Below are 18,377 nucleotides of genomic sequence, written 5' to 3'. Positions count from 1 at the left end.
AACAGATGATATTTGCACACTGGAAATCACATCTCAGCTCAGACCTTACAAACAACAGATTAGATGCACAAACATTAGAATGTACTAATGTGTTCACAGTGTTCACTTAATTATAGCTTTTGTTATGTCTCGGTAAGTAGCTGAGAATTGGACTAAGAAAAAATGAGGGAGTCGTATATTACACTGCCATAGAATTTCACCCACCTTTGATTTCCAAATACTTCTTTGCTAGATTGTTCTTTACCTAGTGTTGGTACTGTTGGACTTCTTTTTTCTTTCTTGAGGATCATTCTTTTTACATTCATCTATCTGAACACAGTACCTGCAAGTATTTGTAATCTGCGTCCTGGATTTTAGAATGCTCTCTTCTCTGGAGAAGTATTTTCTGTATGTTAGTGTAACACTCAATAGTAAGACCTTATATTTTAAAGACAAGGAAAATTAATCCATTTAGATGGTGCTTCTTAGTGTCTCAATAATTTCTTAAGTAAAAGGGCCCTAAATTATAGGGTTATTAGAAAGCTCTAACAAATACTTTGTTCCTTTGTTTTTGCTTGAAAAGGAGCAGCATGGTGTATTTAACTGGATTTTTGCTTTACTATGAGCTTCTTATTTGAAGTATTCTGAGGAGGGACCAGTGCTTTGAAACTGACCTCAGTTCAAGTATCTTTAGTTATAAAACCCCAGAAAATTATCACCATCTTTGAACAGATTATTAATAATGAGCTGGTACAATATTAGAAACTACCTTGACTATAGTTAAAATGCAATTAGTTGCTCTTGAGTTTCCAGCGCTCTGGCTGTTTACTCTCTTTCGGGGCTGGTAGGATTCTGGGAGACTCTCTGTGTGCAGCACATAATTTTTATGATTTTATATATGCTTTAAGTTGTCATCGATACGCTGATAACTTGAGCTGTAGCCAGAGATTTGTCCTAGCCCCCTCTCTTGTCCTCACCCAAAAAATTTGGTAGAGCTTCTGACAGATATTCAGTGGGAGGTTTAAATTACGTGTCTGAAATGGTTATTGCTATTGGCTGCCTACACTGCCTCTCTGACAGACATTGCTGTCTCGAGGCTGGCACGACTGATCTGCATGTCAACCACAGTACTTTCCAGTCCAGTGTATTAAGATGAACCACAGAAATCATGTCCAGAGCAGCCGTAGGCATTAGATAATGGGTCAGGGGTTTGGGGTGTGGCTTGTAGATCGAGTGCAACTTGGATCTCAGATGCAAAGCACATTTTGTCAGAAAAGCCAGCTTCAGCCATCAGTGGTACCCCAAGCCCAGGTCACAGCTGGATGTGTGCCTGGCAGGTGAGCACTGCTTAGGTGTGTTGGTACAGTGCACACCAGGTGACCACTAGGCTGATGTCCTTTTGCAAAATGGTGTTTAGGAAGGGACAAACATGGTTAACTTCTCAAAGCCAGCTGTGCCAGGCTGTGTGCCTGGAGGGTGCCAGGCTGTGTGGCTTCACCCAAGCCAGATGTGTAGACGTGACCTGTGGAGACAAGCTGTTACCGTCACACCTGGACACCCAGGCACTATTAATCCTCCCTTGGTGCCCCATGCTAGTATTCTCCTCCTCAGCACCCCGACACTTAGCTTGGGTCGTGTGGTCCCCCTGATTCAAGCAGATCTGTCAAAAACCTCCTTAGTTTCTCTGTCTCTTTCCAGAGATGCAGCTGCACATGGATGTGAACCACAGCTGATGTTGGAGGCAGGCTGTGCCATGCCCCACTCAGCTCTCACTGGGCAGCAGTGCCAGCCAGAGCACTTGGTTATGGGGACATGGTGCTCCAGCTTGTTTTTGTTTTTGCTGGTTCTCAAATGCAATGTGGTCGTGGCCTGAGCTTGTGAACTACAGGCTCTGTTTATATTCAAGTTTTGCATTATGTTAAGCTTGTGTTAGGTACTTTTTCAGTTAAACACTCAATGTATCTGCAAAGTTGAGTGTGGATGGGGGAAGGAAAGTAATTTGCTTTGGTTTTCTCTACCATTAAGTTTCCCAAGATAATGCATGGGGCAAGGATAGACTCAGCACCATACAGCATAATTTAGTAGTATGTTCATGGTCACAGCCTGAAATGCACTGTCCTAAGCACACTGTCCAAAGGACACTGTCCATTTTTAAATGATACTGTTGCAACAACAGAAAGATCTATGTGGTAGAGATTTCTTTGGGGTGCCTGTATCAGTGTTCTCTGCACAGTCTACTTTGTAAGCACTTTGGCCATGAAAATTGTTAAATAAGCTTGGTTAAATACCTGCTACAAGGTCAAATATGTTGCTGATGCCTAAACAAAATCACATAATTGTAGTTTGAAGTAATCTTTATTGAAACTATGCTGCTTAGGTTGCTAAATGAGGCATTCTCAATGCATAAAATACTGGCTCTGTGTTCTCATTTCTTCTTTGTGTCTGCCTGTCTCATGCACTTGATATTGGGAGCACTTGTGGACAGAAGAGGAGTGCCTGGTGGTTGTAGTAATGCTTGTACTCAGCAGTACCTGGAAGTGAAGTGGAAATCTTGGGAGAAAGTGAAGGGGAGCAGATCTCACCTCCTTTCCCCACCACAGTTAATCTGCCTCTTCCCCTGCTGTCCCAGTATGGCTTGTGCTGTTGCCCTGCCAGTGGTATTGCTGGAGCCTCAAACTGTCTGTGCCTTTTAGTTGTTTTGGAGTGCTGCCAGAGACTCTCCTGATGCAGACAATGGGAAGATAACTGCTATTTTTTTAAAACAGTTTTTGTTTCCTTAAAAGCAGAAGAGAATTTCTTGGGACAAAGAAGAGGCACTTCTGTAGGCCAGGGGTGTTCTTCGAGCTCAGCATCACAGACCTGCTGCATACAGCAAACATGGGAGGGATTCTCCATGGTATTTATAGTGGAAAATATTAGGCAAATGGAACGACTACCAGATCTGCCATATGGAACTGCATACACATGGGAGTCTGTATACATATATACAGCACAATACACACCTGAGAGGAAGTGTTCATGGAAATCGGTAGAAAGGAAGAATTAAAGAAAGGTAGAAAGGTATCATTTTGTTTATTTTGTTTTAAAGGATTAGCCATAAAACCCCAGCCTTCTGGGAAAGATACTAAGGTGAATAGAATGTGTGACTCATTTTTTAGATAGAGATGAATAAGGAGGGAAGACTTAAGTAACAATTGAAACAAGACAGTGCTAGTTTGTAAAAAACTTTGTCTATGCTGTATGGTGCAAGCCATTGAGAGCAATCTGTTTCCCTGTCATCTAGGTATTATTTTATGAATTTTTTTATGTGAACACTGAGGCACGTGAACCGAGTTAGACACTCCTTAGGTAATTGGACTTTGGGTGAAATTGCTTTTAAAGTACAAAATCTAACAATGACAAGGTCTTTACTGCAGGAACACACAAATCTCTGCAGGTGTGGATCAGAGAACATGATCCAGATGATAACAGACTTTTCATTACTCACATTAGTGTGCACTGCACAATTCAAATGCCATTGAGAAATGAAAGGAAAACTTTGTTGTCCTTTGAAATCTGGAAGTCATGTTACAGTGGAAGCTCCATAACTATCCTGCATCTTGATACACAGTAAATACATTCATTTCTCTTTTATTTTCTGCATGTTGTGCTCAGGAAGATGTACGAAAAAGTACTGTCATCAGTATTAGGTGGGCATCTGAACAACCACCTGAAATACAGTATACTTTTGGCTGCATTATACATGACTTTCATGAAAAGTTCACTTCTTGGGTGTATTCTCAAACCATTCCTTGCTTCAGTACCATTACAACATTGTAGAAGAGAATGGTATTTATTCGGTACTTCAGTGCCTCCTAGGAGAGCTAAACAGTTCCTGCCCTACAGGGGTCACAGTCTTAATCTGACCTAATTTAATAATAGAAAACATAAAGACAGCACTTTTCCCCAACAATCAATCCATATTCCCCAACCTCAGATAATCCTTGGATGTTGCAGTAACTATTGTGGCCTCATCTGGGCCTGTTTTTAGGACTGCAGTCAAAACTTAGCAAGGCATCTGTGAAGGGACATGGTTTAGTCTTTATTTCTCTGGATTCAAAGGTTATGAAGTTGCCTAATAAAATGGTCTAGTCTTGAGCTATTTGTTAAGGAAACAATATTCCAAAGTAAAAACAAGAAGCTGCTACAGTAATGTGATTTTTTATTTTATATTCCTCTATAAATGCAGTACTCTACAAACCTGGTAAGTGGCACTGCTTGTGATTATTAAAGATTTCTTAAGATGAAAACCAACTAAGATAATTTTAAAATATTTACCATAATTCAAGAATTCTTTGGATTATGATTAAGGAGAATGAGATGTTAAGAACATCTCATTTGCACATACCCCTCTTACCTGCACTTGCCCATGATAATGACATTGTGCTTGACAAAAATTATAAGGTACATGCTTAATGTATCTTTAATGGTCTCCTCATGTAATTCCTCATCTGAAAATGAGAGTGTTATTAGTTGAGTTACCAATGCTACTTCCCCCCTTCCCCACACTTGACTTGGAAAACTTTGCTAGAAGGTGTAGAAATGTCCGGGGGCAGAGGGGCTCCTGTGGAGTACATCCGGGCAGACATGAGGCCTTCACATGGCTCCTGGAAACCCATGCCTCCTCACAGGTCATTTCTTCACATGAGATGGAGTGAGTGTCTGCTGTGGTATTGTGTCCTTCTCTCTGTGGCCTCTGACCCAAGTGCCTCATGGGTCAGTGTCAAAACTGTGCCTCAGCGGAGTTGTTGGCACTGACAGAAGTCCCTGTGCCAGAGAGTGCCAGGCACATGCTGCTGCAGGGATGTTTCTGCAGAAGCTTTATGGCTGGAGAGGGTGTCAGGATGCTTTCGTGGGGATGTAAAGGATCTTCATGTGAATGGGGAGAAGGAGATACAGTTCTCAACTTTTCATTGGGGAGTCCTGGTATTTCAGTTCATGCTCATTCATGCTCTGTGGGCATAAGCAGGCAGAACATTGCCAGGTCAGGAAAAGCAAGTGGGTGAAAGGGCAGAAAAAGGAAAATTGCCTTGCTGTTTTATGGGAAGGTAAGTGATAAACAGAACAAGTAATTTATGAAAGTGGCAGTAGAAGAGGCTTTCCTTTATTGGCCTTTCTCTATGCTGTCGGAACTGGCAATTTGGGTGAGCCTGACTGTCGCTGAGGTCTTTTTGGAGAGGCTTGTGCATTAGGGATGAGTGCTGTGATGGGAACTGTTGTCTCATTCCTGAGGGGACATTCTCAGGGAAGCTGCTGGGCCCCAGTGCAAAGCTGAGGACACTTCTATGTGGGCAGGGTGGTGGCCCTGTGACAGTGAGTCTCCTGAATTTAGTTTCCAGTGTTGATGGAAACTCTGTTCTTAATGCCCCAATAGCCCTCAGGAAGAGATTTTCCTCTTTCTTTTCACACCAGAGACGGGTATATATGGTGAAGAAAGATCACAGGCAAAAACTAACCTCACTGACCAATCTCAAAATAAGGGAGGTCTTTCTGTTGCCCCCACGATGGGGGTCTGGGGTAATTCCATTCAGGCTATTAATTAAGGTAATCTTGGTGAAATGTCCTAATGCCCTGGACTGGTGAACTGAACAGTGGATTTTGCTACCTGCGTGCAACAATACTGTGTTTGCTTCCTTTAGCAACTGACATAAATAGTAACTTGTTAAAGGGCATAGCTCCAGGCTTTGCCTTAAGAAGTAGATGAAAAGATAATTGCTGGATAAGCAAGGCAGCATGGGGGACTGTAGGAGCAAATGAGACTGCTTGTGAACAAGTAACAATCTTCTTTCAATCAGCCTGGTTTTAAGGTTGTAATCTCCCCTGGGCAGGGAAGATCTCTGTCTCCACGTTGCGCGGCTCTGAGAGCAGCCTTGCTTCTCGGTCCTGCATGAGGCTGTGGGCACTGAGGATGGGCCTCTGACTGTGGCTTACAGCTCTGCGTCTTATCCTGCATAAGCTGATCTGCTTTCATTTTTGTTGGTATTCTGCTTGGCATTCTTTTTGTGAAGTGCTTTTTTGTTTTGTAGAGACCTATTTATCCCTCCCTTCCCTGTGCCAATGGAGGTTTATTAGATCGCGTGGCAGACTGCCATCTTCCTTATTAACCAAGCTTTTTCCCAAATAAACATGCTCCTTGTGTGCATGTCTCATATTTATGATTTACTTCCCATTATAAAGCTACAATCTACAATATTAAAAATAATACACAGATGTTTATGAGAGGCTGAACAGGGTTTTATTGTACTGACTCTGGTATTTGTGGTTTATATCTCTTTAATCTCTAGTGAAGTGTGGTTCCTCCCACCCTCCCCAATTCACTGCTTCTGCCTCTTATTATCCTTACAACAGGTGATGGTGCCCTTTAAACGTATTTTCTTTCAGGCTCTTACATGCTGCCGTATGAACAAGAGCATGAAGAAGTATGATGATGTACTTAAAATGGCATCTTTATGTAAGAAATTAGAAATAAGGCCTTTATTCTGGAGGTCTAGATCCACCCACATGGAGGCAAAGAAAGTCTTACCTTCCACTTACATGCCTTCAGCAGGGTATTTGATCACCCTCTGCTGGTTGTGCTGCCTGGGCAGCTGCCAGTCTGTCAGATTTTAGGAGAGTGCCTTTCCTCTCTGGTTAAGTCCCAGACATCACTTAGGATTTCATTTTGTGCATTTGAACCGCGTTACTACAGTTTAGTCACAACAGTTTGAAATCACTGGCTGCACATATAGTTTTTTATTTTTTATTTGAGTGGATGGAAGAGAATTCTGCCCCTGGGTTAGATAATCATCTCAGACCCGTTAAATAAGTAGCTGTGACATGCATCGTAACAGTGGCCTAAACCACCATATTTTTTCAATATGACACTTTGTTGCTTTTTTTTCCTTGGCCTGTGGTTGGACTTACATTAGAAAAACAAACAGCACTTAGCTATAATTAAAAATGCCCTACGGTAAGTGGGATGACAAAACAATGGGAATGCTGTTCATATGGATGAAGTCAAGTGTAAATGAAGTCTAAAAGAATTAAGTTGAATGCAAGGATAAAATTATCTTGTTGGCTAGGCACAGAAAGTATAAAATAAGCCTACCCAATACATCAGATCTTGCATTTCACAGTAAAAAAATCTGATCAGGGTAGTTTTTTTTGTATCATGAGGCAAATCTGTCCTTTGCTGTAGCAACAGAAACATAACCTGCAATTAACTATTTGAAACTATTTGAAATGCAGTCGTATATTAATTGGTAATTGTAGAGAGTTTTATGCATACAAGCATCTACCTTGAACATGTGTGCAATATACTTATTTGTACTACTTGCATTCAGTTTCCAAAAATAGGAAATGTTCATAACAGTATTCTTAGTATTCCTTTTTTTTCAGGATAGTCAAGTTCTGCCTGGAAGTATGTTTATTAAAACTTTACGTTGAAGAATCACTATATCATAAAGGTAGTCTTTTAAATTATGCTCCAGACATAATTATGAACATAGTAAGACATAATTTTAAGAAGAGCTGATTTATTTTAACCTCCAGTAGCTGTCATCTTGCTTCAGGTTTGGCTCTAGTCAGAGCCTTGCTGACCAACCGACTGATGTTTCACTAATTGCCACTTGAAAATGAAAAGGGAAACTGTCTAGCTTTGAAACATTATTCATGAAAGAAGGTTCATGCTGGCTTGTTTTCAGAACAGGAGCTTTTCCCCCTCTCTTGTCTAGACAGGCCAAGTACAAGACTTTGTACTGAAAAGAGCTCTCTGGTGTGTCATTAGGCATATTGGTCTAGTCTGGACTGGTCTGGATTCCCCGGTCAGAGTGTTCTGAGGTCACTCCTTGTGTTTTGGTACAGACTACTGCAGATTTTTTCAGTTTGGCAATACTCTAATAACTTTCTACTGCCTCCATCAACCTAACTTTGGTCCATCTTGCTTTCCAAGGAAGAGTTCTTTTCTGGTTTTAGTAGAAGCACACTGTTTAAATGCATTGACTAAGCAAACTAATTTTAAGGTACTGAACTTTTGTTTACAAGCAGCAAATACCAGATCCTAAGTAGGTTCCACGTTCAGAAATATCTGTATTTTCATTGAATAATCTGTTTAATTAATTTGTCCTATTCCTACGATACATTTTTCTGAGTGTTTCCTTCAGACTTTAACAGAATGTGATTATGCAGACTAAGTTTTGCGATTTTGTGTCCTCCATTAGATACTACATTTTGTTAGCTTTAGAAGTTACTTTTGCACATACATGTGTGAGAAAAAGAGGAAACCTCAATGCTATGCAGGCACTGCTCAGCAATAACCAAAACTTCAGTGTGACATCAACACTGTTTTGATCAGGAATCCAAATAGCCACCATAGGGTCTGTTGTGAAGAAAGTTAACTCCATCCCAGTAAAGGATGACTGCTTCCTTGGCAAATAGATTCCATGGAAGATCAGAAGGCAACATGATTTTTAACGATATGTCCCATTTTCAAATCAACATAGAATTCCCATGATATTGTGAGCAATGTTCCAGTCAGTGTGGGCACATCAAAAAGGGGACAAGAGGCCTGAGGACTCTTATTTTTTATCCACTTTGACAATGGCCATTTTCATATGTGTGAGGGAATGAGGAAGTATCTGTAATATTTTACAAGAAAAGTTGATTGAGTTTGCTTTTTGATTCCAAATTTCCGTGTGGTCTTGTTATCTATGACAGAAAGAAAATTCTTTCTTCTGGTTAGTCCTCTTATGATAATTTTAGTTAAACCCCAGAACTTTAAGACTTTAATACAGCTACGAAAAATGTAATGCTTCGTCTAGTCTTTTGTCTGAAGACCGTATAATCTGGTGGCAAACAGACACCTAGAGTTCTTAGCTTAAATTGCTTTTGGTTTTTGTACCTCAATCAATTGCTTGAGGATTTTATATCAGCCATGGGGGAAGCATGGAAAGCCTTCCATTAGGACTCAACACAAAGGCACAGGGAAGCAGTAGTGTAGCCAAAGTAGCATGCCACATATTCTAACTGCAGGCAATATGGTGATCGATTCTTTTTAACAGAAGCATTATGTTCTTTACTGATCTAATTTAATCCAGTGTTACATTCTTAATTTAAGATACCTAGAAAGTTTGAATCCTTTCAAGCCAGCTTTTCTAACCTTCCAAGACAGCTTTGTTCATTTCTTGTTTCAGTTTTTCATGAAATTGCAGAAATGAGTCCTAAAGCATTGTAATTATCAGAGTGCTAATATTGAGTCTGGTCTTTTAAGTCTCCTTTCCAAAAGTAATTGTTAATGACCTTTTCATTTTCATGGATTTCAAAGGCGTACTTCATTTGGTTATGAATATTTTTTATAGTCTATACTCAAAAAAATTCTAAGCTCTTCAATGCCTCTTCAGTTCTTTATTGTAGCAGAAAAGAACAGGGCGGCAAAGGAACAGAATAAAATAATATGTTTGTACAGTATTTTATTCCACAGTTTTAATAGGTCAGGAACTGCATGGTTGGCTGAAAAAGCTTAAGTTTGAGGACCTTATTTAGGCAAATACTCACTAATTTTATAAGTGCAGTTTCACCAAGTGAAATAAATAAATATTTTTTTGCACTGGAAATGCTTATTTTCCTTGCATTTCATGCCTTTTATTTATATTCTGAAGTAACATTTTATATGTTGTGTGTGTTGATGCATATAGTTTTTTGCTGCAGCAGGCTTCCTCTCATTTGCTATTACCATGCTTGTGTTACACAACAGACACAGATGAGTAAGTATCACACCTTGGTAGCTGATTTAGGGAATTTTTAGAATTGGAGGTCCTGTTGTATCAGTTCAGACTAAGTTAAGATTAAACAAAGTCTTTTGCTGATACTGCTGAAGATGAACAAATTCTGTCTCTTTGCTGGGACGGACCAGAAATCATCTCTCTGAAGCAGAATCAGCCAACCCATACTGCAGCCTTAGGGAAGCCCAGGGCACAGGGAATGGCATTTGTTTAATGAACTACTTGTGAGTGTTTCTAATTCTGTCTGCTTTGCCTCTGCTTGTGAATGACAATCACCAGAATTTGTCAACATGCTGGTAGTGTAATCATTAAATTTTAATTTGTCTAGATACAATGTGTTCTCTGTTCTGTATGTGTAGTGTATTTAACTTTGGAACAAGCCTAGTGAGAAGGCTTTTCATAATTGTTTGTATATTTTTGTGAACATACATCTCCAACACTTGCTATAAAGTATACTTGAGCTCAAAGGAATTGTTCTCATGACAGAATCATATTTAGGAAAAACTGTTCTCTTTTTCTTGGTAACAAGCAAAATGTAAACACTGCAGCATGCCTGCATATAGCTTTTAGACACATTATAAGCATTTTAGAAGTTTACTAACTTTGTAAAGGACGCTAGTATGTGGGATTTCAATGTGCAGACACCAAGTGCTTGATTGTAATTAGGTGGGAGACTGGCAAATTGGCTTTGGGAAAGTAGTTAAGGAATAATTGTCTGTGTCTGGACAGGGTTGTTCCTGGTTACAAACTGTACTGTTGCCTTACAGCTGATGCAAGACTTTTTTTAATGTGGGACAATTATTATTTTTATTAATAGTGCTGTCAAGCCCCAAGTATGCAAGATGCCAAACAAACATGTATGAGAACAAAGTCTTTGTCCAAAGTGAGCTATAATCAACACAAACTACAAAAAATATTGCTTATTATTAAAAAAGTTGGATTTTCCCAAGTGGCAGTTCTGGTTTACTAGTGGGTTGATTCTGGTGATCAGGAATGTTTCACTTATATATTTATACATGCAATATTATAAGGACAGTATTGTTTGTTTTGGTGTTGAAATACCAAAGACCCATCCACCATTGTAGCATCTACTTGAAAAGTGTTGTCATTTTAGCACAACATCAGGGTAGGCATCAATTTTCTCACAAATTTTTGTCTTGGTTTCTTTTTTGCCTTTCAGAGTGCAAATTCACCTGCGCCAGTGGTAAATGCTTGTATCTTGGTTCACTGATTTGTAACCAACAGAATGACTGTGGGGATAACAGTGATGAAGAGAACTGCCTGCTTGTAACAGAGCATCCACCTCCAGGCATCTTTAGCTGTGAGTATTGGCTCCTTCTGTGCATCCATGTATGTATGTATGTCAAATATGTCTGTTTACCTCAAAATCAGTCTTTTTGGAATCTTGGTCTGCAGTGTGATATCAAGGGAATATGAGACAGAGAAAGTAAATACTATTTTTCCCTGAACTAGTAGGGATTTGTGACACATTTTCCTCAGGTTTCTAAGCATGGAAATTTGTAGTTATTCAAAGGGAGTTTGTGCTACAGACATTGAGGTTATAATCATAAGGATCATATGTGGCCTCTGAGAAAGTGTAAATAAATAATTTGTTTTCCAAGGTTCTACAAAATATTCTATGCTCTGTCTGTGTAACAGTCTTTATATGCTATTAAGATAATCAAAAACGTTATAATCTTTCTGTTCATCATTCCTATTAATTTTACTGGTGTTGAGATCAGCATCATTTGGTAGGTCATTGACTCTTGTAGGTATATATTTAAAATAACTTTAGTTGCTTTCTTTTTGCATAAACATTGCACACACAGAGCCAGAGTTTATCACTAGAATTGCTTTTTTAGTTCTTTGCCCTCAGTGATGTACACTGAAATCAAACTTTGCTTTTGCTTTTGTTTGTTCTGCAATAATTTATTTTTAAACCACAATTCAGCTTTCTGGATGGGAATAAATTTTCCATTAATGTTTCTGATATATAGGAACAGCAGAAGTGATGTTATTTTACTTCTGCTCTCCAAATGGTTTGCTTCTGCCCATACTGACATCCCTCAGTATTATATTTCACTTCTGGTTGTGACTATGTTTTGGGAATATTTGTTTTGTTATGTTGTTATTAGTAATAGGAATTATGAGCAGCATGTATCCGTAATTTTTCTAATGAATACATAGGGCTATAAGCAGGACAGAATCAGTTTAGTGCATTCTTAAAAGAAGTCAGGTGTTGGATATATACCTGTCGTCCTCTACCCTTTAACCTCCAAGTGAACATGTTGCTAAATGCTGTACACTAAATTGTTTAAATCTTGTACTTTGTGTTACTTTGGTATCTCTGCAGTGATTTCAGTGGCTTTGAAGTAATAATAACCTATATATTCCTTTAGGCTATTTAATTTTATTTTTGTTTTGATTTGTTTGGTTTTGGGTGGAGCTCTCTCTAAAGTCCCAGGACAAGACATAGGCTTTGGTGATGGGTCCAAATCAGAATGCCACGTGTTTGCCAATAACCTTGGCTTTTGAATTGTGAAGAAGTTACACTTTGTTATTTATTCATGTAAAACTTGTAGGCATATCTTTAAAGTTCAAATAGAGGAACTTTTTTTGACTGGGATACTGTACAGTTCTTCTCTTTAACCAAGCCAGCACAACCATTTGTCCAAAAGTGGCCATGAAAACCACAATTATAGCAGATGGATGGAAGGGTTTTGGTGACAAGCTGCAGCTGTGGCATCACAGGTGGTGGCCCTACACAGGTGCAGTGCGATGGTGGCACCCTGTGAATTCCTAGGCGGAGCTCCTAGGTGGAACTCCCAAACCCTTCTTCATCCTGAGGTCTAGCAACCAGGGTGCCAGTGGTTTTTCAGAACCTCTCTGTGCTGGTGGCAATCACGTAGTAATCAAGCTTCATGTCCACACCTTCTTCTCAAAAGGCCTTTGGACTCTAGAAGTTGTTACTTGCTTGATCCAGGACCTGCAGACTTCCTGGTCTTCCCCTAAGTCATATCTGTCCCCTCAGGTGTTGCTGTAGGTCACAGAGACAGGCCTGCCTGGTCAGCTGGTGAGTCATCCCCCTTGCCTCCAGTGACATAAAGTTTGTCCAGACCAAAGGTTTCTCTGCCAAACCTTCAGCAGAAGCTTCCCTACTGCTTTCATGGGAACTGCAGTTGGTGTGTTTCATGATCCTGTCTCTGGAAAGTCATGCAAGTTGGCAGAATTTTTCTTACTTTGTGGTGGACTTGGAGAAAAATAGTTAGCTTCTGCCTCAAATCAGCCTTTTACAGCTGTGAGAGCTGTTACCATCCATCTGTGGGTGTTGAAAAAACCCCAACAAACAAAACAAAAATGCCCAAGTTTGTTCTTATGAATTATGTTTCTTTAAATCTGTTAGAGTAGTTAATTTTCTCTGACTGCTTCTAAAATATGGTGTCCAATAGTCCTGCTACTTGAGATATCTCAAGTGCTGAGGGAAGAGGAATAATTATGTAAGCAGTCTTATTAAGTCCTTCAAGAAATATGTTCGCTGGTTTTGCAACAGTATTGGGAATGAGGAATGTGCAGAGGAAATCCTGGATGCATTGCTAGGAGCATTTGGAAGTGTTTAACTTTTTGCTCACCTTGTGGCAGAGAAAGCAGTTGATTATTTGTTGCATTTGGGGATATTGACAGTGACTGTACTGTCTCGTTGCAGTAGGGACCCTGTGACAAGTGCTGTTAAATAAAGGGACTTCAGTTTTAAGTTAAAAAAAAATAAAAACATATCCCAGTGGAACAGAATCCTAATGGTGAAACAAAGAGAAAAAAAAAGATGAAAGCAATATTGAAAAATAATGCAACCATAAATGATATTTAAATTACATTTATCATGTTCTGGCTGTTAAACAGACTATTACATGGTAGAAATCAGTCCCAGTTGGTAATAGGAAACAACATTATTATGGACATGTCAGTTGGTTGTGTTGACTTATCCCAGCTTTGAAAAAATGCTTTTAGAATACTTGCTGAAGTGAGGTCCCCAGGCCTTAGAGGGATGACACATTGAATTAAGAAATGTGTGCATGCTTTTGCTCAATGATTTTAATGGGGATCCCTACCAGAGTACACCAGAGTGTATGCTCTTGAAATGTCCCAGCTGAGCAGGCTGCCTTTCAACAAAGAAGAACATGCATTCATTGCCCTCTAATTAGTAACAAGACAGTAATACAGCTCAATAAGAAGAAAGTTACTGTTAAAAAAAAAGTCACTTGAGAAATCTTAAACCAGGTATTTCTTTCTGGTCAGTGTTACATACCAGCTCAGCTCTTGCATCTTCTTGCTTGTGTGCAGTTCTTGACTGGGAAGAAAACTGTTGAAAGGAGCCACTTATTAGTTTGTGCTGGTCTACATCCAAGCAGTGTGTCCTCTTTCTCCCTGGATCTGCCCTTGCCTTTACCTACAGCACATTGTCGCTATGATAGTTTGCCTTCCCCTCTGCTATTTGTTCAAAGAATCACTTTCTGATGCTGTATTCAAACCTTCTATCCTCCTGTGATGGAAAAAAATTCATCTCATTTCAGAGTTATACACAGAATGCCTCCAAACAATGTCTAAATAAATAAATTTTCATATGAAAGTTTTGCTTTAGTTTATTTAAGCAGTATATGCCATGTTAGTGGTAGCCCATATTTCCTGGCTGCTGAAGCATTTCTCATTTGTGTTCTTGCCAGCAGCCAAATCCAGAATGTATTGTTGGAGCTTCTTGTTCAGTTAAGTTGCATGGGCAATGGCATAGAAAGATATTTTTTGTAGGTGGCCTGCTCTCTGGATCTTGTGATTATAGGAGATGCTATCTTACTGTGTTAGAGGACTTAAAATCTCCCAGATCTGGTGCTCCTCTTTCCTTGCTATTCTTAAACGGCTCCAGTGTGGTAACTGTTAATTCAGTCTTTTAAATCATAGAATGGTTGGGGTTGGAAGGGACCCTAAAGATCATCTAGTTCCACCCCCCCTGCCACGGCCAGGGACACCTTCTACTGGAACAGGTTGCTTTAAAGCCCCATGCACCTTGGCCTTGAACAGTCCTAGGGATGGGGCGCCCACAATTTCTCTGGGCAGACTGTTCCAGTGTCTTAGCACTCACAGTAAACAATTTCTTCCTCATACCTAGTCTAAACCTATACTCTTTCAGGCCATTCCCCCTTGTCCTATCACTACATGCTCTTGTGAAAATGTTGCTACTGAACTCAACGTCTCATGTGTGCAAAGGAAAACAAAATGCATATCTCTGCAGCCCTTTGGCTGTATTAATTTTCCTTTGCTGACCTGTAGGTAGGGCTGCTTTATGCTGCTGCATGGGCAATTTACTCCGTGTAGCACGGAGAAATTGGAGGGCAGCTGGGAAAATCCAAGGTGTGTTAGATTCTGATTTTAGATGACAAAAGCTGCAGTCCAGCAAGTTGATCAAAATACATGCTAAGGCATTTAAGCTGAACCAGTTAAAGTAGCAGCTTGCTTGGTTTACACTGGGATGCAGGTGTGGTGATACATGTTGAAGCACACCTCCCCTCCTTAGTGAGGACACCCCAATGTTGGGCATCCCAATTGCACCTCTTCCCTCAGGTTGCCTTGTGCATAGCCTGTGTCAGCTTTCAGCAAGGCTACTTGTTTTTGTTTTCATCAGCTGTAAAGACTTATTGATTGAGATAATGGAGATGACTGTTCTTTTAAGACTACTTGGAGGTCAAGGGTGTATTTAACAGCACAAAGCCATGACGGGAAAAATGAGGCAAAGAGTAGGATTTTAAACGTTGCAGACTTGGCCTTGGCAGCAGCTTGCCACTCCATGTGACCTGCAGAATCTGGACTCCAAAGAACTGAAACAATGTGCCTGCCTCTAGAAGGACACAGTTCATTTGTTTGAGCATTTCCCTTTGTTTCACAACAGACGATCAGCCTGCCTTGTCCTCCTAAAACTAAATTAGATTTTAAAGTGGGAAGCGTAGTCTGTTGTCTGCAGGCTGCCGTGTCCAAGTCATGTCTCATTGAGAAGGGTTGTGGTGGTGGAGATTTCAGATTTTTTAATTGTTTGGTGGAAAACAGTACAGGTAGTTATCTTTGCTGTGATCTGTATGTGTACATGGGCATATCAAACACAAATATTGACATGCTTGTGAATTTACAGAAGAATAAAGCAAGTGAGAACAAATCCTTCTTGTCATGTGCAAATTATGTCTACATCAAATTTCAAGTTGTCAGCATTGATGGAGGTGATGTGTCATGGCTGTTTTGGCATAGAAGAGTTTGCTGTAGGAGTTCATTTTCCTCTGCAAGGTAAAAAAACCCAAACAAATCAAATATATAGCTCTCCCTTTCACCACCCCCACCTACTGCTGTCAGCTCTGAGCTTTGTAGGGATCTGCAGGGGGTTGGAGAATGATTCTGTTTTAAAAACAAAAAGCTCAATCAAAGGAAAATATTTTGTTTAAAGAGACCTTTGGCATCCCCCTCTGACTGTGACACCGAATTTGTGCAGATAAAAACAACCGCTTAGATTTACATTTTGATTGTGCTTCTGCTTTCATGTGTGCCGGGCTGTCCCACTTCAGGTGAAATTTATCCATTTCTTTAAATATTTAGCAGTCTAGCGTTGATGTTAATGAAAGTCTGGCACTGCTATTTTGAGCATTGCAACAATGATAGTAATTTTCAGTGTCAGATTACTGCTTCTCGGAGGAAAAGGGAGATGGGAGGAGGGAAGAGCAGGAAAAAAAAATTGTTTCGGCTCTAATAGAGTTTGTCATCAGCCTGGCTGTGCCAGACAGATGGATCATGAATACTGTCTAGACGCTCTCTGCCTGAGTGGAGCTGTGGTCTCTAAGGACAAGCAGTGAGACGCCGGCTTAAGTGACTGGGGAAAGTCAGGACGTGCTCCCCTCTCACCAGATAGCGATCCGGGCTGATCCTGCCCGCCGGTGCTGGGAGCCGCTCAATACCGAGCTGAGCTGAAACTTGGCTGTTATGGGGCTTTAGGGGGGAAAGGAGAGGGATGTTGTTACGACAGTATTGATTTCAGCTGCATCTGCCCAGGGACTGCGGGGTGATTTAGCTGGGAGTATAGATCTCGGGAGGGGGTGCACTGGGAGAGTCATCATCTGGCCATAAAGCACATGCATAGGACTGCGTGGCCACCTGTATTTATCAATTGCTTTAGTCACAGTATATGCTGGAAAATGCTTACTTACTTGCTTATGTTTTCTTTATTTGGCCCACTTGTTCAGAAGGATTCATCTGTTTCCCTACCCGGGGCTCCCTGTGTCCCCGGCTGTTAAGCTGAAGTTACATGAGGCTGCCTTTGGAAAGGAGAAGCTGTGGTAACCAGGTGAGACCCACAGCCCAGGGCACATCTTGTGCTATTTAGTGATCTCTCATGCTGTTACTTGTCCCTTCTCTGTCACTAAGCACAATTAATGATAAGGAAATTTCTAATGTAGATGGAGCGATAAATATTTTTTGACCAGTGGAGTTTTAACAAAAACTCAATTTGATACCTATGCTAACTTATGTAAAAAGCAAGAGGTTCTGTGGGGTTCAGATTACAGAATAAACAATAACACTCTGGATTTTAGTTCTGCGTATATGAAACTAAATACTAGGTAGCTATTTTTATTTAGAAAATCCAATTGGTTTTCAGCCTATACTGCTGTCTTGTTTCCTGAAGTGCTATAATCAAGTTCTGTGCTTTGTTTTGAAATTATTTAGTCTTTGCATATTTTTAAAGCACATTATGGAATGTTAGCAATAAATATGGTCTTGAAAATTTGAAAAAGAAGCAAAACATTAAAGTGACATTTGTATATTTTCTCTTAAAATTTTGTATATATTTTTAAAAATACTTTATTCCCTGGCTTCTAATAAATGAAATAGAATCCTGATCCCATGAATGCTTGTAACAAAACTGCAGTGGAATTCAGAAATGCTAGAGTTCTAGTCTTGTAGCCTTACGCTATGAGTGCCTAGGACGAGCCAGACACACATGTGAGTGGCCAATAACAACTATGAAATGTTCTGATACAAAATTAGGTATTTGCATCTGCTTACAAACAGGGCTGAACTCAGCTCCTGGTAAGGAATTTCCATTTCACAAAGTTTCCAGCATTACATTAATCATATCTTCAAGGTTAAGGAGAAGAGAAAGAAAAACTCACAATACTGTGCAGATGAAAATGGGGGAATCTCAGTAGCTCTGAAATGTTATTTTATTCATTCTCAAAGTATGTAAGTCAGTTATATCACATCTAATCAAGATCTAGGAAAAAAGGTTCTTTAACGCTGTTTGTATTTGCTCTTCATACACATTTTATTCACCCTTCCTTCAATTCCTGTTTAACTTTCAGCAACTTCACCTAATACTAAACATCACTGCTCAGTACGATTATGTTGGGTAATCCTTGTGCTTTCTCCTGTTCTCTTTTTTGGCTGCTGATTTCTTACAGATGCAAAAGGGAATTTTAAGTGCTCAGAGTGTACTGTGTGTTAAAATCTTCATTCAAAGACTGATTTTTACATATTTTAGAAAGTGATTAAGCTTCAGGTTGGAAATTTCAGAGCAGT

At 39.9% G+C, this 18,377-nt stretch overlaps 1 protein-coding gene across 3 annotated transcripts in view; it reads left to right on the top strand.

Moving 5' to 3' along the window:
- The window catches only part of LDLRAD4 (low density lipoprotein receptor class A domain containing 4), a 285,556-nt gene that overhangs the window by 125,276 nt on the left and 141,903 nt on the right, over positions 1-18,377 (top strand). For all 3 annotated transcript variants that reach the window (XM_085052480.1, XM_085052478.1, XM_085052479.1), the window contains exon 3: positions 10,957-11,097. In XM_085052480.1, coding sequence (XP_084908606.1) covers positions 10,957-11,097 — 141 coding nt within the window. The remainder of the gene's footprint in view (positions 1-10,956; positions 11,098-18,377) is intronic.

This window comes from Lichenostomus cassidix, chromosome 2 (genome assembly GCF_008360975.1).
Source record: "Lichenostomus cassidix isolate B80296 chromosome 2, HeHo_3.0, whole genome shotgun sequence".
Taxonomy (NCBI): Eukaryota; Metazoa; Chordata; class Aves; order Passeriformes; family Meliphagidae; genus Lichenostomus; species Lichenostomus cassidix.
The sequence above is the reverse complement of the archived record's forward strand: the minus strand, read 5'-3'. Positions and strand labels throughout refer to the sequence as shown.